Source organism: Agrilus planipennis, unplaced genomic scaffold (assembly GCF_000699045.2).
Source record: "Agrilus planipennis isolate EAB-ADULT unplaced genomic scaffold, Apla_2.0 scaffold59, whole genome shotgun sequence".
NCBI lineage: Eukaryota > Metazoa > Arthropoda > Insecta > Coleoptera > Buprestidae > Agrilus > Agrilus planipennis.
In genome coordinates, this window is record NW_020438942.1 from 327,668 (window position 1) to 353,531 (window position 25,864).

General features: G+C 36.6%; 1 protein-coding gene across 1 annotated transcript in view; it reads left to right on the forward strand.

Moving 5' to 3' along the window:
- Positions 1-25,864, forward strand: part of LOC108737893 (acetylcholine receptor subunit alpha-like) — a 128,833-nt gene that overhangs the window by 56,007 nt on the left and 46,962 nt on the right. The window contains exons 2-3 of the mRNA XM_025974578.1: positions 25,221-25,265; positions 25,397-25,506. Coding sequence (XP_025830363.1) covers positions 25,221-25,265; positions 25,397-25,506 — 155 coding nt within the window. The remainder of the gene's footprint in view (positions 1-25,220; positions 25,266-25,396; positions 25,507-25,864) is intronic.

The window sequence follows — 25,864 nt, forward strand, 5'->3', positions numbered from 1 at the left end:
ACCCTCTTCTAAAATCGGATTGATACTTGGAAAGGATATTAGCTTCTTCTATATATTCTACTAGCTGACCCGGCCACGCGTTGCTGTGGCTAACGTTTTTGTCATATTACATTGTTGTAAACTATTTAAGGGGAACGGTAGGAGAACATCAGACATGGGCATAATTAAAAAGCAGGAATAATTTCACTGTATTATATTCACTATAATATGAATTTAATTTATACTTCAGTCTAAGTAACACGTGGCCGGCTATGCTAACACCGAAAATTGAAAAAGTAAAATTCACTGTATTTCGTTTACTACAAAATAAATTTAACCTATACTTTAGCCTCAGCAACATGTTGTGGTTATGCTATTAAAATTGTAGCTTATATGAAACGTTTGGAAGTTTGACATAGCGCCATCTATTGAATATTGCGATCATAAATTGAGATGTAAGCTATCCTATCTTTCAAGTTGGATCAAACTACACACTGTGTACAAATTTGATTAAAATCGGTGAAATAGTTTAGGAGTCCATCGCGGACAAACAACGTGACATGTAATTTATATATATTAAGATAGAACTCTATTGATGTTTATAGTAATTCGCCAAGTAATTTCATTTCTATAAAGATACTCCTTCTTGGTGGTCATAGTTGGGGTGAAATAGCTGACTCAAGAAACCTCCCATTCAGTCAGCGGTCATTTCTAGTGTTTTCTCAATAATCAATGGCGCGGGATATCTAGTTTTGATTTTACTAATTATTTTACCTTATGCAAATGCTATATTTAGTGTTTCTCTTTTGCTGAATATTTACTTTAGGCTTCTGTTTCCTCAATTGATATGTCAAAATAATCTATGATGAATGGGACATGGAAGAGATGGTTCTTCATGTGGTTTAATCCCAAATTTTCAAAAGTTTTTCGAAAACATGGAACCCGTATTATAGTTAAAAAAAAGCACACTTTGGTTTTACAAAAATTTGTATTTATGTCGATAAAATTGTTGCATTATTCCATGGAATCTTTAGATTTAATTTCATGTTTAATAGTAATAGTCAACGTCATCTGTGTATTTAGCAGAATCATCAAAAATAGTATTCAGGTCGTCTGTAAAAAAAGGACCATCGTATTCTGCAGAATCCCAAATACTTAATAATTTAGATACCATGTAGGAACTCAGCATCAATATGAGTAAAGCAACCAGGGATTTTGACATCAATTTCTAGAAATGAGTTCTTTAATAGGCATAGAGAGACAACATCAACATGGAATGCTTTAGTATCTGATCTTATCGAAGGATTCAGTTATTGGTACTCAATTTATATTTTTATTTTCTTTTTGGACATTTTAAATATTACTTCTTTTCCTAAAAGTGACATCATAAAGAGAACGATCCATTTCATACAAATGTCATTTGTGACGGAAAACGCCAAATTTTATACTATATCGATTAGACACTTTATGTACGGTATATTTTACACTAAATAAAATTTAGAAGGAAAACGTTTAAATATCTGAAGAAAATTTCAAACGCAATTTATATTTAATTTCCAATGACTACGAATGGTTGTAAGCGGTCAGAGTAGGAAGAAAGATCCTATTCGAGCTTATTTTGGGAATCGTAGGAATAGGTGGGTGGTTGTTGCGAAGAGACAGGTGAGACGGACGAAATAGACAGAAAAAAGTAAAGGATTATCTGAGGAATATTACTGCCTCGGTATTTGACCTAAATGATCCAACAAAACAGTCTTGTGTTCAACGAGCTAGTAAGCTCAAGCATATGCAACATAAAAAGTTAGTTACAACGTACTTGGGTACACTTAAAACGACGTAACCCATAATTCTCGAGCGCAATTTAGGTGGGTATATCGTATTTTCCATAATACAAGCGAGTTCAATGAACTGTTGCAATTATAGTCAGTTTAAAATTGCACTAACTTTCAAATGCACCAGCGGCGGGCCTTATCGCATTGTATCTACATTTGGAAAACTTTGTTGACTTCCATCGGGATCCGTCAAATGGGAGGAGCCTAAGACATGGCGCCGATTAGGGGAAATTTATCGTAGCTCTTATAGTGTACCGTGCAATTTCCAAGTTTTTAAATTACTATAAAATGATAAGTATTGACACAATATGTGATTGGGCTGACACAAAGCCTCGAAAAGGAAATTTCGTTGAATGTGTTCGTGTTTTTAATGCCAATCACATTATAAAATTCGGAAATAACAAATCCGGAAGCTAGCCTTCAAATTCCGTCAAATTTACTGCCCACTTTTTACAAACTTCGGGTTTAAAAAGTGATTCACGTTATATAATTGGTGAGGTGATTCTGGGTGATTTAAGCAATATCATATCAATGACTTGCACGTGCAAAGCCGATTTAAGTGAACGTTGCAAACACATTATTGCAACTTTGTTGTATTGCAGTAGGTAGGTTCTTAACCTCAAAATACTTATATCGTATCATTAGAATTGTGTTAAATCAATTACACAGGAATAAATAATTTCTCACTTTATAATTTTAGTATGATTCTAGTTTTAAATATTAAGGTTATGGCTGATGGTAAATACTTGCTGAAATATAATCATGTGCATTAAAATGACGTGAACAAATTCTTATTCCGGAATTCAATTCTTTGATACCTACTGCTTTCATCCAAACTTTTAGTTTACTTTTTTCTCTAATTTTCCGAATATATTTTTTACATAGATATATAAAACGGTTAGTTTTTATTGGAAAGTTAATGTAGGTGAAGAGTGAAGATCTATGTCTGAAGTGCTATTGCCGCTTTCAGTGAACATATTACCTTTTTATTTGATTTAACTTTAGAAGAAAACTTCGTCGATTCCATAATCAAAAAAATTTTTACTTTTTTAATGTGTTTTATTATTTTAATAAACAATTTTACAATTTGCGTGCACAGTTCCTATGTAAATTTTTCCCTCATTCGAGTTATAAATTTTGCCACCAGATGGTGTATGCCCATTTGACGGATCCCAATTCTATTGGTTCTAACCATCCTGTGCCTCACTGTACAAGTAGGGATAGAGACAACTGTAAAAAGAGAAGGCCAATAATTTTTAAGAGGTAGAAATCTAGATATCAATAAACTGGCAGAGCTTTGTCATTCCGCAACCAATGGCTAAGGGTCATGTTATTCTAAATTACCTCTACGTATTCAAATGATTCGTACCTACAAATTTTGCGATAGTGATATTCCCAATTTCAGAGTGAAATCAATTTCTATCTAATTCAAAAGCGAGTATTAAATCGGTAACGCCCTAAGCGATTATTGAGTCAATAATATCTCGTTAAGTAGGTACATCCTTTAACATTTCTTTGGAGCACTGTACCATAAAATTACGAACAAAATCGCTATTATGCCGTTTAAGTTTAGAATTATACAGTAATTTTGAAACTAGGGCGTTGGCACTTTAATCTCCACGAGATAGAATTTATTTGAAATACGCTCTGAGAGTTAAATATAAGCAATGAGGAGAATTAAATTTTGTCGACAGACAGCTAAGGTGACAAAAGATCACATAGCCCTAAATTACTTTGACACGATCTGAAGGAATTAGTGGATAGCACGTTTCATACTAATAACAATAGGTGGATACACGTATGTATATTTAAAAGGTTGTCAGTTTTAGGAGACAAGGGTAGTCGTTGATAAGCGCCCCGGTACGTCCCCGTTGGATAGGTTACTCTGTTTTCCAAAACTAAGTAGCGGAAAACAACTGAAGAAGAAGCGGTAACTGGAGTGAAACTGCGACGCGACGTATAAATTTGAACCTGTCTTGCAACTCGAAATTTGTAAGGGGTATGAGATTTGCATCATTGACCTACTTCTCGCAGGCGCGATTTATTAGTTTCAAGTGCAAGATTTAAAGTTTACCAGGATGAGAGAGGGTTAGAAAGTGAGGAAGCGAACGAGAGAGAATGAGAAACAGAACCGAGAGATAAATAATTTTCTTGCATTTCGAACAGATGATCGGGAAAGACCGTTCGAGGCGAAATTTATCCGAACAATCCCATATTTCTCTACCCTTTCAACTTCATTTACGTAAAGGCCAGCGAAATCTACCGACCGACGATAAAATTCTGAGATTTTGTTCCGTGCTGCTTTCTTTGAAAGAATTACGTATCCTTCCAAACCTGATTTTTCGTTGGAGGCCACCTTTGACAATGAAAAATTTTTTTTACACAAATAATTCAGAGTACACACACATGTACCTGTTCCGAATCCGTGAACATTTATCTATTTAAATTGTCGCTAAACATGTCTTACCCCAAAAAGGAAAATCGAGCGATTCAGGGTAAAATAGAATAATAAAAATCAGTAAAAGTTTTAGGGATTTGACATTAGAAAAAATGCATGTTTGAAATTGAGTGGAATAGAAAAGAGATGGCAAGATTGCGGTGATAAAGGAAACGGAAATAAGGAGATTCTGGTAGGCATCGAACAAGGAAAGAAGAGAATACATTTCTTAATGCTTTAATAAAATATTTGTCATCGGTTTTTGTACAGTAACTTAGTAAAGCGAATGAGATCATATTCAGTTCGGCGTATGCTCAACTAATGAGTTTAAGAGCCGGAAATATGAGTAGGGACAGTTTAGAAACATTTATAATGCATTAAACTTTGCAATAATAAATGAGATCGGGAGAACAAGACCTCCACAGGGGAATTACTACAGCAAATGCCCGTTGAACTTTAATGGTAGGAATAAGTAATTGTAAAATATAAATATCTATATTCTAGTATGCCTAATGCACAACAGGTCGACGATAGATGTAAAAAACCTGAAGCTGAAGTGTTCTACCTTACAGTTAGCAATATCCTAAAAATATATATCTGTTCTTCCCCGACATTTGAAATAATTCTGAATATCTGTAGTATCTATGTCTTCCTTTGCATTGCAAATTGTAACTATATATTTCCTCGAATAATAGCCCTTACTGTGATTAGCTGACTACTACAGCGTGTAACCAAAGGATCGAAAGAACTAATGTGCCTCCTTCTGATATCCAGAATGTTGTCATTTAAACGGAATTTTTAATTGAAAAAGCAACATTTTGATGTGTCGGGAGCATATAAATGTCAATATTTTGTCCGTTTTGGTCGTACTGTCATAGATATTAATAGAATGGTAGTGGCAGTGGCTAAATACCCTTCAACAAAATCGTTAGGTGAAATTAGGTTATAGTAGGAAAAGGATTCCTTAATAAGCACGTGAAAAGTGGGGTTAAGGTCAGTTTATGGTATTACAGTTGTATTATTCCTAAATTCTTTCTTGATTTGCTATCACATTTGTGCAAAACTGATCTCTTCAAAAACTAAAGTCCGAGATCACACTTTTGTGAAAAATACCAAGTCTTAGTAAAACTACAAAAGTTTTGTGTATTTCAAAAGGAAATGAAACTACTGCAGTCTAGGACACCATTTCTGAAATTGGCTACATAATATAATAAACTTTCACACTGTTGCGAACTTTCTTTTTTGAAGGATTTGCTTGGAATCACAATGTCCTTCCTCTTGTCTGAAGCAGTCGCCTACTCTAATATGTATTACATTAAGTTTATGACTCCTACGCGTTTTGGCCGTTTTGTGTTCGCATTGGGGTCTTATAGATGACGTTTATCGTTTATGTAAAGCCAGATCATGTATCTACTTGTTCAGTAATTCACAGGCGAATTTATGAGCCGCTCTAGATATACGAAACTGCTATAAAAACCTCTAAAAAGGTGAAAATTTGGTTCGTAAATGAGGATGGCAACGCGCTTAATCGCCGTTCCTGCTTGAAACAACTACCTACTATAAATAATGGAATCAATAAAACTTTTAGCGTTCCAAATTGAGCTAAAAATGTTCGTTATCGGCAATTGAATTTGTAACGATGGAAAAGAAAGCCCTAAAACCATTCAGAAACGCCAACCCAATCGAAAAGCAGCCTGATGAAAAATAAACTTATCGCCGAGTGGCTTTAGAATCGAACTGGCACTTTGGTTGAACAGTCACTATTTATTTCATGCACTTTTATCGCCTGCCCATAACATGCAACTGAAATAATAGAAAAATGTTTTTTCAAACTGCATTGTACCATTTAATGGACACACTTTACAATCTCACAAATAGGAGCGTTAGTACATTTGTTACGCAATATTCCATAAATGAGTAAACCAGTCGATATTACGAATTCACTATGAAATAGATGTCGACACAAATAAAGCGTCTAGCTTGTTTTTAGCTAACTTATCTGTCCTGTCTTTGTCTGACTGGATATCAAAACTACAGCATATACAGGGGCGGAATATAAAGTAGCGGCCAGGAGATTGTCAAGGTAGTAGTTATCCACATGACAAAATAACACAAGTGGATGAGGATACCTAGAGGTTGTCCTACATCATACGGATTGGTCCCAGGAAGATGCCAAACGAAGCGACTAGCCCTTAGATTCCAGCTTATCCATACCCCTAGTACTTTCCAAGATCGGAAACCATGCGATGTTTTGGGTTCCCTGCTACACAGTCCTCTAACCCAGCATGATATTAGCCAATTGCCCACTCGAGTTCGAAACAACCATGCGGAGGAGGCGCAGAAGTTAGACTCCTAGACACCCATCGTTCCTGAGGTAATGCTGTACGCATTCTGATGACCAACAACTACTAGGGAGAACCTCTCATTGGACGACATCCACTTGCTATAACCCTTCAACATCTTAGTTAGCCCGCCTACTCTACTCGCTTTATACTTGGTCCTGCTACCTTCAATTCAGTGACTCCGCCTGGTGCATATCACTGTTCCGGAAAACACAATTCGCTTTAGACGTGGATGGAACCCACTGTACCCAGAGGACCGCCGACTTTTCAACATCTGTCAGAGTTCCCATGCGACTGCCACTGAAGGTGTCGGTGATCGCATTCCACCTCTGTACAGGTTTATAGCACGTTTGCAGCTTACGTTTACGTCCTCTTGAGGATTTGCGCGACTCAAAATCTTCGCCCGTGGATTTAGTTTGCGTCCCAGCTGCATTTTGCCTGCAGATGTCTTTAGCTTGACCGTAACCAGATATGGATATTAAGCCTCTTATCCCCTTTCCATTGCCGAAAATATATGGACCTTCGGGGGATGGAAATGTACAAACAGTAGGTACATCAATTATGATATAATTAGATAGTTTGGGCCGTATGGGCTCCGTCCATCCTCCCCTAAGAGGTTTTCACTCCGTTTTCCTACAATTCCTATAAGTATGATAAGAACTATTTGCGAATTTTTATTTTGTATTTGGTTTATAAAAAGGTACTTATAATGCATCTTGGAATAAAGAAATTAGCTACTGCCATATTTTTAAAAACTGCAGTTTGGATAATTGCTAGTGCAGTCTTCTGTCTAGAGGACTGTTAACGATAGATGAATATAAAATAAGTTTTATCAGTTGTTTCATATTAGCAGTTAGTAATATTAGAATAGATGTTTTATTTTTGTGATCGATAATCGAAGCTGTCGTGAACCTTAGAGGATCTAAAGAAGGGACAAGGTGATGTTAGAAGGGCAACCAATATTTCTTCTGACAGGGCAAAAATGAATTATGAAGGCGCTAATGAGAGAGGCAGGCTCTTAGGCGAATGTAAGTAAAGTAAAGGTTGAAGGAGCTTTCGCGATAGCGGATATATATTATAAGTGTGCGCCAAAACCAGAGTAATAACCATTAATAACGAAAATATAAGGGGCATTGTTCTAAGTAAGTAGCAATTGAGAAAAGCATTGTGACGGATTTCATTTTTTATTGTTTCCTCTCTTACATTTTTCTGCTGTGCTCATACAACTTTTATAGTATGTAGAATTGAGTTGCACCAACATGAACAGTTGTTGTTGAAACAATAATGTTTTCTCGGAATAATCCATTATTTCCGTTCAGTTTAGTACAAAATGAGCTGTGTAAGTTAGTAATTATAAAACCTGATACTGGCATGTAAAAAATTATCGAATTCTAATTATGAAAATAATTAGCTAGAAACGATACTGCTTTTTTTGATGGAAAAATTGAAAGCATTCAATTGCATTTATATTCGAATATTGGTTATTGCTGTTTCTGTTTTCAATTTTTCTATCAGTTTATCAATGTCGCTGTTTTCGGCAGTTTTATCGGTCTTTATTCAGCTTGTAATTTTGTTTGTTTATCAGTCTTATTAGCCTTGTTCGACTCATAGCTACACATTTCACATTTCGTCGACTATTTTCTGAGTCTTCTGGCTATTGCTAGACTTATTAATGAAAAATATCAATGGAATTTATAGGTTTTGCACGATTTTTCTTAGTTCTACTGCTCTACTCTTAATACAGCCAAGTTGATTTCTTTTTCATCATCATCATAAGGTCTTCAGTCCTAAGACTGGTTGTACACGCACCTCCACTCTTTACTATCCTGAGAAACCTACATCCTTAACTATTTGCGAACAGTAACCTAATCCAGAGCAGGGCAAACTCGGCTCGGCTCTTTTGACTCCCGAGTGCTCCTCAGGTATAGCCAAGGAGCTCCTAATTGCTCCTGCGAGTGCGAGTGAAGTGATTCTTTCTTTTTCTTATTCCTTCCATTTCGTAGACCATACCGTAGTCCGGCATGCTACCCCTGAGCCTGTAGGTATTATTTAAGTTGCGTGAAAGGCTTCGCTCGTCTACGGGGTGGATATGGGAGTAGAAGGGAGAAGAAAAAGAGAAAGCAATATGGGTCATTAGTGCTTACTCTCTCGTACCCATTGAAGGATATGGAGTGACCCAAACTAACCTCAGGTAGTAGCTCCTACAAAGTTAAGGTTTACCCGGCTCTGATATAATCTAGGTCTACCCTTACCCCTCCTAACTTCCGTTTCTGCCTCTAATATGTCTCTGACTAGACCTTCATGCCTGAGAAGGTGTCCTACTGACCTATTTCGCCTATTTCTTATGACTAGCATAGAGTCCTCTGTTCTCTTACTGTTTCTAATACTACTTCATTTCTAACCTTCTCTATCCATGGTATCCTCACCATTCGCCTGTAACACCACATATCGAACGTTTCTAACCTTTCCTTTTCCACAGCGCCCACTGTTCATGTTTCGCACCCGTACAGCGCCGCGCTTCAATCATACACCTTTAACAATCTTTTTAGAATTTCTAAATTAATCGTTCGAGAGCATAGAAGTGACTTCTTTTTATTGAAAGCGACTCCACCCTGCGCTATTCAGTATTTATTAGAATTACTAGTCTTGTTTCTATTATCATATTTTTTGTTTAGTCAACATTCCTAGATTTGTAAGATTTGTGAAAACGCCTTATCAGTGACAATAGGGTTAGGGGTAGTCATCGTTGGCTATACGAAAATTTGTCGATTTTACTTTTTACTTTCCTTGACAGACATATGTTAGTCTTTTCTATGATAAATGCTCTCAATCTCGTTAGTGTTGTTGAAATGTGCAAGACCTATTGCCTAAAAGGACTTTGCCGATTCACTCGATCTTATCAGCTCAGTCGACAATATGAAACATGTCAGTCTTCAGGATCTCGTTGCAACTGCAATTCTTGAAAGTGTTATCAATCTTGTCGATCTTGTTACCATCTTTAACAAACTCGTATTGTCACTATTATTTGTTGTTCAACAACTCATGGGATGATCGGAGGAAAATGAGAAAATGCTACTGTGCTTCTGCCTCTTGCCTAAGGAATCTGTGGTTTATGCTGACGAAATCAAAATACACTGATGAAGCGTTCATCAAATCCTCATGAATTAGTACTCTCATCCTTGTTTTATGCTGTTGTGTTTACAGCCATCAACCGCACCAGTTTAATGAAATGTCCAATTTGTTTCTGGTATGTTGGGATTCTAACTAATACTCCCATTGGTAGAAATGCTTTCATCGAAATTAATTGGTCCTCGTCTATTGTAGAACAAATTGGCGTTTTATGGCATATAAAGCGTAACAGAAAATCAAAATTTATTCATGAAGAGGAAACTCCATTATATTTGACTATCAGCAATTTTGTGTACTTGTTAAATAAAAAGTGTTATGGCCCACGTACAAAACCAGGCTGCATCATTGAAGTTGTCTATCGTAGTATCTTATGCCATCAATTCATTCATTATTCAAGACCCTCCAACGAGGTTATACTTTATATTGTGTCCTTTCGGAAACTTTGCAAGTTATTATGCCTCATAAAACAAAATGTTTTTTGCTGTTGGAGCATCGGCAGTAAGTCGCAAGGGTGAATTTTATGACGCAAAGGAAGCAGGAGTCAGCTATAATGTACCTCCCATATAGAAGCGGGAAAAAATTCATTAGAATGTCTCTTTGGGAACATTTGGAAGTAATTTCCAGAAGTTTCAATTTTGGATGAAGTTTCCACGCTAGGTTTATTCCATTTTCTGCCAAATTTGCAATTTGCTGAATAAATTCTCGACAGTAAATATTGTATTATGTATACAGGTGGGGCAAAAATTTAACCGAACATAGGAAACACATTTCTCTGTCGACATTTGTCTTTTTATTGCACTTTTGTTGAACGTCTGCAATATATGTTTGCATCACTCTGAAAACTTACGCCGAACTCTCAAGGTCTTTTGAACAAAGCATGACATCCCTAGACAGTTTTAATTTGCACTTTGTAGTAATATTCTCATAAGTACCTACAACCTCGTACTTTTCAAATGATGTTCGATTGTTAATTCACCACTAGTATATATTTATCAGGGGAAGGAATGGACTAGAGTTTGAAGGCAAAGAAATAAATGCCTAGTGTTAGCCTTACAAACCACTGAAGCACAGACGTGCCCATTTCCACGTTGTCGTCCTTCTTCACATATGCACGAACACGAACTTCTACTAATGGAATGAAAATTTTATAGCATAACCTCCATATCTATGAATTCAATCTTAATAGCGTGGCGTATTCAAGATGCGTTCTGATTACTGATTTGAAAGTGAGTATGTTTGTTAGAATTGTCAACTTCCTTTAAGGTCAACATTTTGGATAATGGAAAGTGTAATTAAGTGTTTTTTAATGAATTATTATAATACGTAATAAGGTATTATTCAAACAAAATATGTCTTTTAATTAAAAATACTTTTTTAGATTAATACAGTACCGATCTCTTAAGATTTCTTTGTGGTGAAAACGTCTTGGTCTCATATTCCCAACGTGTAACCGTAGTCGTGAATATTTTACATTTGAAAGGTTCTTTAGTCAACACATTGCCACTTTCGTAGTTTCGTTCTGGCGGTCATTCAAGTCAGGATGTGAGGGAGAAGGAAATTGCTTCCCTTCACGGTAATAACGGACACAAAGCGAGTGTATTAAGGTGTCTTCTGAGGGCCTTCTATATCTCCCGTTTACTCTGCACCAGGCTTGTGTAAACAGTTATTATTCATTGCCTCGACGACAAAATAAAAACGTCCTGATTATGTAAGCGCCGACTACGTTTTTGGTAAACACACGACGCGCCTCGTTTGTTCAGTAAATTGATTTTCGAAATTCGAACCGAAAATTTACTAACTCCCGACATGACTTTATCAATACAACTACATCGAAAGATGTTTTTACTTCATTTGAAGATATTTCAACGTAAAAATATTTTAGTTTCTTAGCATAAAGAAGATTTATATAAATTCTTATTGAATGAATACCATATGTCGTAGAAGTAGATACGGTGTACGCTCTTTAGCGTAACGCAAACGCAACAACAAAGACAGGACAACAGATGGCGCTGACACCATGGGATTGTATACCTTTGTAAATATTGCTTAATATTCTGGCATGGGTATCAGGAGAGACCAGAGGGAATTAAAGGGCAATAGCGGTCAAGAGACTTTCTACAAGAGCGTTTTAAACTTTACTGCTTTTCTGGTTCGTTAAAGGGAGAGAATGTTGAGTCTTGTCAAAGAAGCTCTTCGATCTTTGTAAAGATAAGAAAGACTCTCCCCTATAAATAATATTTATCTACTTAAATGCCAACGAGCTTCATATATTACCAGGGATGTAGAAGTATAAAATGAAAAGCACACGTACAATATTATTGTTACAGTTTAGGAGGTTCACTTAGCATTGGTTGGAAGGAAGTGGATTTTCAGCGAACGTTGTTAGCCATAAAGTGCAACGCGTTTCTTTTTGTTCTTAGAAAATGATCTCGATAATACAACCCGCATTGCGGCGCCACCTGCTATTGGAAAAAGTCGGGAATCCTGCCAATGCTGAGTATTATTTATTTTAGCTTAGAGGCATATATTGGAGTCGAATTCAGGTGTCGCTTACCATAACTGATTGATTATACTCATAAGCGCCGATCTCTTTTTGTTCGTTGCAACCTAAAAACGTTTAGAATGTGTTAAATTTCGGTTTGACAGATGATATTCGATGGGAGGCTTGTAAAAAATTTTAACAAGCGTGTCATTATATTTTTACATAGCTTTTACTCATGAGTAATGGTACGTACTATCAAAAATTCATATTCAAGTCACTGGCACAAGGTTGGTACATCTAAATTGTTTATTTAAAACTGCAAGCTAACATCTACTACCCTACTGTGTTAATAGGTCAATTAGCCAACGTTTAAACAGGAAATAAATAATTACAATCAATAATAATCAAGAAATGCGGTGAAGTCGAGAGTCGGGAGTCGAATTCATGATTATGAAGATGCAAGGTGGTGAAACGGCTTACCGTCTTCACACACGCTGTGGTAATTCTCTGCCAATTTTACGTTCTCCAAATTATCGAATAAGGTAGTCTAATATTATTATATTACTAAAATATTAATTAACTATAGCTAAAATAAAATAATTCGAAGTGGTCTGTATTCTGTCGAAACTGCCAGACGCGGATCGCGATTTCGATCTTTTTGGATCTCATCAGCGCGTCGCAGGCAGTTCCGACAGAACACAGACCAAGTTTTACCTGCTGTCTTAACAGCGCGTTTTAGAAAATACTACAAATGGCGCAGTAAACACCATCTGTAGCATGCTCCAACAAGGTCCACTTGTGTGGATATCTACTTGCATACGTAATCCTAAAATGTAGCATCGTGCTACAGATGGCGTTTACTGCGCCCTTTGTAATATTTTCTATAGCTAAAATTTCGACAAGCTATTCTTAATTATACAATTGCTTGTATTGTATGCCAAATAAATCAAATAGACATTATGGACTATAATAAATAAAGTTTTGTGTTTTTAAAATTTGTTAGTCTTTGCTGGTCAGTTTCTAGTAAATTTGTAATAAATCTCTTTGCATATTCGTGCCCTAAAAGGTTTGTTAGAAGGGAGACGTCCCTGGATCATAAATGTTCAGTATACTTATCGATTGAAGAACTTGAATGGAATTATCAGTTAATTCTCTTAAGCTTATGGTTGCTTATAATTGCTTTCGCTTGTTTCGTTGTCAGTCAACTACCCCTTGCCACTATTTACTTAGTACGTCAAGTAGGACTGCGTGGAATTATCTCATTAATTTTGCCCCAGCGGCTGGGAACGTTATAATGAAAATTAACTAGGGAACTTGTCAAAACAACGTAAGCGGCTTTCTAGAAAACATCCAACAAACAGAATCATCGAAATTGATTTCAACAGCCGAGATTTTAATGCTACACTGCAGCTATTGTACAGAGAATGTTTTGTAGGTGAATCTGAAATCTTTCAACTTCCTTAACCGTTCAAAAATTGGATTTATTTTACAAAATAATACAGCGTTTTACTTTGAATACTGTTGTAGGAATTTCAAAGATTCACTTTCACAATCAAACTTTTATAAGACATTTCTCAAAACTGTGGATTTACAATTTAACCAACCTAATAATACTGTTGTACTTAGTACATGCTAGCTGCAGCAAATCCAAGTGCAGAATTTCAAAATCCTCCTTGCTATTTCAAATACAAACTTTATAGTTATAATATTAAATTGTAATATATGTTTGGATCGTGTAGTTAAATACTGGGATAGTAATATTCCACTGATAAGCTTTCATTCTTCTACTGTCTTCATTTTAATTGTCCAGTCTATTTCTTCTTAATCAACACATATAATGCCACAGTTTCTAGAGGATTATAAAAGGACCTTCCATTTTGCGTACCTCTCAGTCTCAGAGGGCAGATCAGCGAGATAGCATCAGCTAGTAGAAACGAATTACTAACACAATAAAACTTCCAAGTACTTTTTAATAACTGGTTTAATCATAGTTTACTTCGGATCGACCCTGTCATGATCCAGGTTTTGTCTATATGGATTCCTTGGTTCACGTATGCAGATGCTAGGTCAGCAAAAGATACTTCGCAATTGGATAAGGTCATCCATCACTTTGCACCAGAGTATAGATCGGTAGGTGAAGCCAAGCTAAGCATCACTTGATGGGAATAAAACGATAAAGTCAACTGTATAACAATTATTTGCAGCATTTGACCAAGGGACCCCGCTAGATTTTTACGGAAAATAGTCCTCTGTCAAACTCTTTGAAACTTTTGATTCTGGTAGCTCTCGACATGTACGAGGACGGTTCAATAAGTACCCGTGTTAGAAATGAAGACACCTTTTTTTTTAAATTTGTTTTTTTATTTTTCAACATAGTCCCCTTTTAGAAAGATACATTTCTCCCAACGACCCTGTCATTTTTTTACCCCTCCAAAAAATAAGATTTGTCGAACTCTCCAAAATCTCCCCTGTCTCGACGATGACTTCTTCGTTTGAGCTAAATTTCTTTCTCGCTAGTCATTTCTTCATGGTTGGGAACAAGATGAAGTCGCAGGGAGTCAAATCGGGGTGTGCGGCAGCAAATTCATAATTCATGCATTTTGGCGGCAACAACTCCTGATGAATGTGCCGGTGCGTTATCGTGTTGAACACGCACCTTCTTTTTCGTCAAATGAGTCCGTGCCTCTTTCAATTTTTTGTCGAAATGGTCCAATAACTCACTGTAGTATTGTCCAGTGATCGTTCTTCCGTTTCCCAAAAAAATCCGTAAAATGATTTCCTCGGTAACAACGTTTGCCAGGCTTCCTGATCGCTCCTATCAAAAACGGATCTTTGCCCACGTTTAAATTCCTTGAAGTAATATCTAACTGTGGTCGTAGATGGCGAAATGTTTCCATAAACAGTATCCAACTTTGTTTTCATCTCCTCTCATGTTTTCCCATCCAAAAACAAAAAGCGAGGTACCGAACAATACTGCTCTTTTTCCATTTTAGCGAAAATAACGAAACACGTCTCAGTCGAATGGCTGCCAAATCCAAACTAACCTATCAATCAGTCTCAAAATCGTTTTGGTGTGGTTTGATAGATGGCAGCACACGATGACAACACCAATTTCCCTCAGAAACGTCCTCTGTATTCAAACACGGGTACTTATTGAACCGCCCTCGTATATAAATGGGTCTTAAGTTGTAAAAACTCATCTTTTTGAGACATGGCATCCCTTGAAGTTGCATTCATCCATATATGGATTTCTAAGTTACAATTACATCTATTACAAGTATTGAATACGTTTAAGTATAATATGCGTTCATGTATTTCACCTATGTGTCGTGCACATTATAGATGTATCACGATTTCGGACTAGCGATTATAATGCACTCTACACCTCAACGTCGTAGTGTACATGTGGGGAAAGTTGGTGTACTCAGAGGTGCAATCAGATACCAACCCAGAATCGATAGTTTACTCGATCCACGGAAACTAAAAGTGTAATTACTGCAAACAACTGTAAACAGCAGATTCTACATTGTTTTCTGAGTACACTTCTGAACACGTCAACTTGCTTTCCCCATAAATACACTATGATGTTGGGGTGTATTACACTTTTGGAGAGCGTATTGCTATCCCTGGTCGGAAACCTTGAGAAATCTATAATATGCAATACACATAATAGGTGTAGATGTACCATTGAGGTCCTTACAGAGGCATGTAACTTTAGGCGATCATCTCTCAAAAAGATGAGTTTCTACGACTTAGCACCCATTGAGTCTTTTGATGTACCTACACGTCGAGAGCTACCCGAACCCAAAGTTTCAAAGAATTTGACAGAGATCCATTTTCCATAAGGATCTGGCGGGATCTTTTCCATTACCGAGAGGCATGGCCTACAGGTTTAAACCATTGCTTAGCATTTGGGAGGACGCCGGTTCGATTCGGGGTCCGTCTGCCTTGGTCCAAGTTTTTCTGTGGTTTCCTTGGATCATTTACGCAATTGCTGGGGTAGTAATATTCCACAGATAATCTTTCATTCTCTTCTGTCTTCATTTCGTCAGTCCCATCGAACCACCACCCACCCATTTCTACGATTCCTGAGAGGAGGCTGAAGAATGCCTTTTGCCCTACTTTCCGGCGTAGTCCGTAGGGACTGCCCGCCCACCAGCATTAGTGGCATGGTAGGAATGTAACACCCAACAGTTTTTAAGTTTTTTTCTTCCTTTCCATTCAATGTATTCCATAAATACGACAGTATTGTGCATGCCGTACATTTTCTACTCTTTTTATTACGGTTTCAATGATGTGCAGCTCAACCGATTAGATAGAACATATGCGGTTTCTTAACTCTATTAGCTGAATGCCACTGTATAAACGCCAAGTTAGCAAGCTTGCAGGCTTAAATACATTAGGTTGCAATATCTGATTAACATGTGCTAACTTGCCCGTTAAGCCGCACCGCCCAATCCCAACCATACACCAGTCGAGATCAATAGTCGAACATTAGATAATTTACCTGAATTGATTTACAATCCAACCGACCTTATAATACTGCTGCACTTAGTACATGCTAGCTGCAGCAAATCCAAGTGCAGAATTTCAAAATCCTCCTTGCTATTTCAAATATAAACTTTATAGTTGTAATATTAAATTGTAATATAGGTTTGGGCGATATTGAAATAGTTATTTTCGCTTTTTTGGCCATTAAATCATCTACATTATTATAGATCTGCAATATGTTGTGGAAAATTATATTGGAAGTAGCTATTGGGATCCGTCAAATGGGCATACACCATCTGGTGGCAAAATTTATAACTCGAATGAGGGAAAAATTTACATAGGAACTGTGCACGCAAATTGTAAAATTGTTTATTAAAATAATAAAACACGATAAAAAAGTAAAAATTTTTTTGATGATGGAGTCGACGAAGTTTTCTTCTAAAGTTAAATCAAATAAAAAGTTAATATGTTCAGTGAAAAGCTGCAATAGCACTTCAGACATAGATCTTCACTCTTCACCTACATTAACTACTTTCCAATAAAAACCGTTTTATTCATGTAAAAAATATATTCGGAAAATTAGAGATAAAAGTAAACTAATAGAAGCTTGGATGAAAGCAGTAGGTATCAAAGAAGTGAATTCCGGAATAAAAATTTGTTCACGTCATTTTAATGCACATGATTATATTTCAGCAAGTATTTACCATCAGCCATAACCTTAATATTTAAAACTAGAATCATACTAAAATTATAAAGTGAGAAATTATTTATTCCCGTGTAATTGATTTAACACAATTCTAATGATACGATATAAGTATTTTGAGGTTAAGAACCTACCTGCTGCAATACAACAAAGTTGCAATAATGTGTTTGCAACGTTCTCTTAAATCAGCTTTGCACGTGCAAGTCATTGATATGATATTGCTTAAATCACCCAGAATCACCTCACCAATTATATAACGTGAATCACTTTTTAAATCCGAAGTTTGTAAAAAGTAGGCAGTAAACTTGACGGAATTTGAAGGGTAGCTTCCGGATTTGTTATTTCCGAATTTTATAATGTGATTGGCATTAAAAACACGTTTTCACCTTCAACGAAATTTCCTTTCCGAGGGTTTGTGTCAGCCCAATCACATATTGTACCAATACTATCGCAATTTAAAAACTTGGAAATTCCACGGTACACTACAGGAACTACGATAAATTTCCCCTAATCGGCGCCATGTTTTTAGGCTCCTCCCACTTGACGGATCCCAATACTCCATAATATTTATATTTTATCACTTTTTATTTTTATTTAACCTCAATAAATACATTCAATGTCCAACCTGATGATTCATTCTGAATATTGGTGAAAGAATTGGAGAAATCAGATGAGTAGTGAGTACCCTTCACATCCAAAGGTACAACTTGCGAAACTTACAAGCATTACCTCAAAATTGGTTGTTCAAGAAACGTAACAATTATGTATTTAAGTAAACCGATACAGTTTCATCTTGTCCAAAGAGTCACATTAACATTCATCCAAAGAAACTTTAAACCTCAGCGTGGGATATACCATCACAAATATTGGGCATCAACAGTGTATTGATAATGCATTTATAATTCAACCCAGACGGTTAGATACTTGCTCTGCCCTAAAAGTGCAACAGAGGGCATGTGCATTATGTAGAAATCAGTCGCCGGTTTAGAAAGAGCACTGGGACGTGATCTTCTGTCATTTATAAACTTCTAGGCGACAACGATCGATGGCCCATTTATAGGACCATCAATACTACTCTTAAGTGTGACGATTTAAGTCTCCTTCTCCTTTCGAGAGAACGAACTCTGGAAACGTCATCTTTTTGGAATTGCAGACGTTTTAGTAATAAAGAAAAGAATATTTTTGGAAGCCAAAATTTTTTGACATATTTGGTTTTGTCGACAATCGGTTTTTCTTGTTTGTAAACTTCTTTCTATATCAATCTATCTTGAAGATTACGAATTTGTGATAATTTTAAACTGCTTTCCAGTTTATTACAGTAAGTAACGTTTTATCTGATATTGTGTCTGAAAATTGTAAATCCAATAGGTAAGAAAGGCATTTCATTTTGAGGGATACCATAAAAATATGCGGTAAAAATGACGTAACGAGCAATAGTTTATGAGGCTTCTATTTCGATTACAAAATCACCTATATAAGGAATGTTGACTGCTGCTGCGTGCATTTCTAGACGCGTTCAAATTGAATTGACCATGAGTACTGGTTTTATTGCCTCCTAAAAAAGCGCTGAACAACTTTACTACCATCTATTCCTCAAAAGTTTGGTTTTTGAGCAAAAGATCAATGAAATTTTTTACTGATAATATTTGCGGAAGCATTACAATATCTCCACGAAATCGCTTGTTTCATACTTCACCAAGCAGCGGTCTCGTGATGCCTCTCAAGTGAGCGAACACGCCTTTTGTCCAACCGCATGAACTGCTTAATAGTTCCCACTCGAACATTCGAGATTGTTCTACTAATTACCATAATTTTCTGGATCAGTGTTCCCGAATATTCGGTATGTATACAGAAACGGTCCTTCTTCTCTCCAACAAAGCCTGAGGTGAGAGGTTTAGACCACTGTTTATCATTCGGGAGGACACCGGATCGATTCCGGGTACGTCTGCAGGGTCCATGTTTTTCTGCAGGCGCAGTAATAATATTCCACAGATAGTTTTTTACTTCTCTTCTGTTTTCATTTCGTCTTATCGTTATTTTCCAAACACCAATCTTCCACTTTCGCGATCTCGGTAAAAAGGCTGAAGAGGGTTTTCCGCTATAATTTTTCGCTTTACACTCCACGTCCACTAGCATGTATAAAACATCTGAAATTCTTTTTAGTCAATCAAGCCAGTAGTTCAATGAGTGCGATAAACTTGCGCTCCGATTTGGAATAAAAAACTGTCACAGATAAACACTACCACTTGCAAATGCGACGCTAAATACATATTGTTAAATATTCATGCAGCAAACATTTCCAGTAAGCACAAAGGTAGCTGTTCGTTAGGTACACTGTTCAATATATACAAATAGGTAAAATTGTTTCTGTTTCTAATGGGAATTGGCCCAGTTTTCGATAGCATTTCGAAAATTTTCTCATGGGATTCACACTCACCGAACTCACCTGTTGCATTCTCTTTGCTAAACGGTTTGTGCATACGTGCAACTTTATTCCAAGCCGTAACCGCCCTTACACAGAATTAAATAAAAGGTTCCTTTAATGGCTTCTGATGCAGAACTGTGACCGTTGCATACGGTCTCGGCGCTAAAACGCGCAGCACGAATTCAAGTCGTTTGTGAATTTTAATGCTCGCCTAAAACAGGAGAGTATTAGTGTCGGTTTCGAATGTGCACTGCTAACCGTTGGCCTATAACTTTTATTGTGGAATTAGGGAATTAATTGGGAGACCCATTTCAAGTATTTATATATGTTTTGTTTAAAACGTTGAAATTTTCATTATATCGAGTGTAACTGAAATACAGGCGGCGGTTTGGAGAGCCAACTAAATACGATAAAGAATCTAACGGTTAAGTGACACAAAAATCATGAGTACAAATTGCGATAAGGACCGAGCAACTACACATTGATGGAATGTAAACTAAACAATGCCGGTTGTCCAACGACTAAGGTAAACATAAAGAACAACTTACCGCTTACCTATCGACGCGCTAGAATACGGGATTCAGGGCGTCTGCCTGGCGTATTTCATTTGCAGCGATCAGCACATGGTTCTGCACATCATTGGCGTTGTACTGGCGTTTGAAACAAGCACTTCTTCATACAACCGTATACAAAGAAGTCCTGCGAAGTTAGATCTCGTCTCTATCCTGCCCTCTTCCTCCATAATGACTCCTTATATGGGCAACTTCAGGTGTTACAACAACAAATCAACCACTTCCCTTGAGAGAGAGATGACGTAGTTTCCAGTAATAATAAGAGCTTAGCAGTGATAAACTGATCGATAGTGTCAATCACTGATACTGCTAATTACAAATTGATTAAATGCAGTGTTACATATTATAGGCAGAAGCAGGAGTTAGGAGGGGTAGAGGTAGACCTAGATTAGATTACTGTTCGCAAATAGTTAAAGATATGGGTTGTTCTAGTTTTAAGGAATTATGAAGATTAGTTCAGGATAGGAAAGAGTGGAGATACGTGTCCAACCAATCTTAGGACTGACGACCTTATGATGATGATGATGATACGTTTCTCTGGATGATTTAGCAGGGCAGGACTGACCCTTACTTGTACCTCGAAAAGGGTAAACTTTCTGACCTGCAAACGTGTATTTAATATTGTTTTACAGTGCACTATCATCTCCAGCAAACGTTACTTTCATTTCAGTTGCACCCTGTACATATGTATATAAGTTTAACATTTTACATCTAAGCGGTTTCCTTACTGTCAATATATAATATTTTTATATTCTTGTAAAGTTAAGTAATATTGTGACCCGAAATGGACCTTTCAAAATGGAAACGGAAAAAAATACTAACCAAATGATCATACGAAATTTATGTGTTTTATGGGTTACCTTTGCCGTAATCATAAAAATGCCCAGTGCGAAAGCCTGTCACTTTTTCATAATAAAATTGCCTACCTACCTATATGTTACTTTCTCCATTTGTGGGGTACTTTATTACAGAGTTTGTGTTGAACACTTTACCTAAATAAATGCGAGATCATTTTTTTCATCCATTTTTTTCTTTCGGAGAAACAATATTGAGGATTTATAAATAAACGGGTAACTTAATATTAGAAAATTAGGCACCTTTTCGCAGAACAATTTTGATCATTCATTATCTAATTCGTTACTAATTGAAAATAAAAAGAAAAACAGAAAACCAAATTGAATACTTAACTGAGAATAATTAAGGAATTAGTAAACATCTGTTTTTAGGATATTGGGAAACATTTTTGATGAATTTTTAAACGTTCTCTTTCACAAAGTGTTCGTTCAGAATTTCTGAATGAAACCGATTTTTGCCAATTAAAATTCATTATGGATCGGTTTCAATGAAAATGAAGAAAATTGTGTTTGAAAATGACACTTAAGCAGTTAAAAAATGCTTTCGAGGTAGTTCGGCCAAAATTTCATTTACGGTAAAGTGACAATAAATATTATACTCTAATCAATATTTAAAACCCTTTCACTGCCAGAAAGGAGAAAGGCTTTAACGGAATTAACATTTAAATTGAGTATCTTGTTTTTAAAAGGAATATAACACGTACCGCCGCTTAAATAATAAGAATTTTACCAATAGCAAAGTTGATTTAACTGCGACAGTTATTTATTAGAAATTCAAATGAGTTTATGCAGTTCCTCCTATCTATATCGTGGTGCAGACCAGGAGGCTAAGGCGGGGTCTCTTCAACCTACTTATAAAGATCGTGGGAATGGGTAGGTGATGGTTGGATTTAGAACCGAGCGGCATGGCCTAGAGGTTTAGACCATTGCTTAGCATTCGGGAGGACGCCGGTTCGATTCCGGGTCCGTCTGCCTTGGTCCAAGTTTTTCTGTGGTTTCCTTGGATCACTTAGGTAAATGCTGAGGCAGTAATATTCCACAGATAATCTTTCATTCTCTTCTGTCTTCATTTCGTCCGTCTCAACTTTCTCACCCGAACCACCACCCACCTATTCCCACGATTCCTGAAAGCAGGCTGAAGAGGGCCTTCCGCCCTACCTTCCGGCGTAGCTGGTGGGAATGAAACACCCAAGTTTTTTTTTTTTGGATTTAGAACGATGAGATGGTTAAATTGAGAAATGGAAGATTTTCTGTGGAATATCAATACTGTCTTAGTATTTGCCTAAGGAATCCATGGAAATCACAGAAAAATTGGGTCAATGCAGACGGACCGGGAATCGAACTGGTTGTCATCCCGAATGCTAAGCAGTGGTCTAAACCTCTAGATAATATCGCTTGGTTTTATCTGATGAACATTAATAGTAAGATTATTTATAGTACCTAAAACGAAATTTAGGCAGTGTTCTCATGAAATTCTTACAGTGTAGAATATAGCTTTTTTTTAAGGTAATGAATGTCTTCAGGTTGTTGGTAACAAGAGCTAAAATTTATTGGACACTATTTGTAAAACGCTTTTTGGCGAATTGCTTACCAACTGAATACTTGAAAGAGTAGTCGGGTCAGGGTCAACACCTTCAGGGAAATTATTCGACATTTTTGGAACGTTATAAATCCCGAACGGAATTGGCAATCTCACCGTTACGAATACTGAATAATTTCCTCTTGTGATAAATTTCGAAATATATTTTTTTCTTGTTATTGATGGAACTGACACTGCTTTACGTAAATCGCTCTTCTGTATAAAGTAGCAAGGTGTTATTTAAATTCCATTTTTTTTATTTCGGTGAATAAAATCAAGCAATTCTAATGTAAATCTATAAACATGGGATGCAGCATCTACGTGTAATATTTTATTTTACGTAAATCCAATGCCACAGCAACTACTGAGCAAGATAGGTATTAGGGACAGACTCGATAACTGTAATGATTCCATTTTTGTTGAGCCCTTAAAAGTTATCAAATATGTTTACATAGGTGATGTATTATCCATTACTCTTAAAGCGATTCTACTTGATGTGTTTTGGGCCTCTTCTACCAATTCTAATGTCAAAAGGTATTTAAGGCGAAAGGCCATCTTTAACCTCCTATTGGAATTGTGAGAATAAGATAAGATATGAAGATAGTAAAAGAGTGAAAGAAAATCTTTGGGTGTTTCATTCCATAGATTAGATTACTGTATGCAAATAGTTAAGGATATGGGTTGCTTTAGCTTTAGGGAAATGCGAAGATTAGCGCAGGATAGAAAAGAGTGGAGGTGCGTGTCCAACCAGTCTTAGGACTGATGACCTTATGATGATGTTTCATTCCCACCAGCCACTAATACTGATTGACGGGTAGTCCCTCCGGACTACGCCGGAAGCTAGGGCGGAAGGTTCTCTTCAGTCTCCTTTCAGGAACCGTGGGAATGAGTAGGTAGTGTTTCGGGTGAGAAGGATGAGACGGACGAAATGAAGACAGAAGAGAATGAAAGATTATCTGTGGAATATTACTGCCCCAGCATTTACCTAAGTGATAAAATGAAACCACAGAAAAACTTGGACTAAATCAGACGGACCAGGAATCGAACCGGCGTCCTCCCGAATGCTAAGCAATGGTCTTCGGGAGGACATCGAACCTTGTACATTCATGTTGCATAGATTATCTGGGCGAATCTCAGTCAACATAATATTGGCGTGCAATGTATATACCTACATAGATAGCGGAAGCTTATGGTTAACGTAATCACTCGTTATAATCGTTGGACTATTGCGGATTATTATTGTCCCAGTATTTAGACATAGTCCAAGGAATGCCGAGCTATGACCTAATGTGTAAATAATAGATGACGCCGATTACTTTCGATGAAAGGTATACAGTAGCCACTTTGGGTGATAAGTTGATGTAGATAGGTGTTATCACGGATACGTATCTTATACTGGATGTTGTATAACCATGTTGCATAGATTATCTGGACAAATCTTAATCAACATAATATTACAGTACACATATAGTAGAAGTGTATGGTTAACTCATTATAGTCGTTGGTTTTGACTTCAGCTTTGCCTTCATCATTATTCAAAAGCAATATGTTCTCAACAAAGTCATCAGCTACCTCGTTAATTCAATGATAGGTCCTGAAATTTTCATTTCCACGCAATAATTGCCTCGTGACTTTCATTTAACTACCTCCAGATATACATGTAGCTCAGTGGGAGTCATGAATATCTTTATGTATTTCCTTTTCCTGGAACGAACTTCACGGGGGGATTCTTCCCTTTCTAGCCGTAATTTAATTTCAAATTTACCTCCGTTAATGGCAAAAGAAAGGGTGCTTATAAAATTATTACCCACGGTATTACTAATTGTAATCCATTTGCGGAAGCAGCTCCTCGCTACGCATGTTTAAAGCTTCTATAAAGTCTTAATTATTAGATCTAATTGTAAGTTAGGGGATTCTTAAATGTTTTAATACTATTTATTAAACGAAACAATATCAACTTACTTTATCTTACGTTCCCCCAAGATAAGGAAAATGTTGAGTCTAATGGAGCTGCTCGGAAAAAAATCAGGAAGCTACAGTTATTTTACTATAGTAGATTACATATTTTGAGAAGAGATAACTTTCGGTTGCCAGTTTTTTATCTGTGATTATCTAGAAAGACCTCTGTAGGTTATCGAAGGTCTTAAGATACGATATCGTCAGTTGTAACGTTATATTCAAGGATCTTAGGAGATATAAGCTTTTGTTTTTCATGAAATATTCTGTATTATACATAAACAAAAGACATTACCGTCGAGGGCCCACAAAACCTGGAAGAGAGCTACCAAATTGACAAATCGTCGTATACCAATTTAGAATTGGATAACTACGTTTATTAATTTAAAATTTCAATCTATGTTGTCACCTGGAAACTGAAATATTACTTTTGTTTCAGAACTTGAAGAACCAAATAATGACAACGAACTTATGGGTAGAGCAGGTAAGTTCCATTGAAGAGAGTTCATTGTTTCAGATTTATATTTCAATACAAACGGAATTGACCTTAAAACAATTTATCCCAATGAAGATACAAAATAACTTTGAGATAGAAACGATTGATGCTCTTTCCAGTCATGGTACGATTATAAACTGCGATGGGAACCGAAAGAATATGGCGGTGTCCATATGCTTCACGTGCCTTCTGATCACATATGGCGGCCTGACATTGTCCTGTACAATAAGTAAGTGTACTACAATTAATTGCAATTTTTATCCGGTAGATGGCGTGACTGTTTGTATGTGAGAGTGAAATCTGCTCATTGGCATAGTTCCGTCTCTGTTTATGTAGCAGCTTATTTCTTAGCTATCTAACGATGTGATGCATGGCAGCCGCAGAGCGGAGGTAATGGCAACATTTCGTGAATCGGGCTTCTTATAATGATTTGCATTTATGGAAGAGACCCTTGTTGGAGTTCGAGGATGATAATGAGTTCTTTCAAATTGCATCGTCGCCAACCACTGAAGCGTGGAGGGTGCAAATGAGCGATCTTAACATTTTAAATGATACCTTTGCGCATATACACATATATACTCAACGTG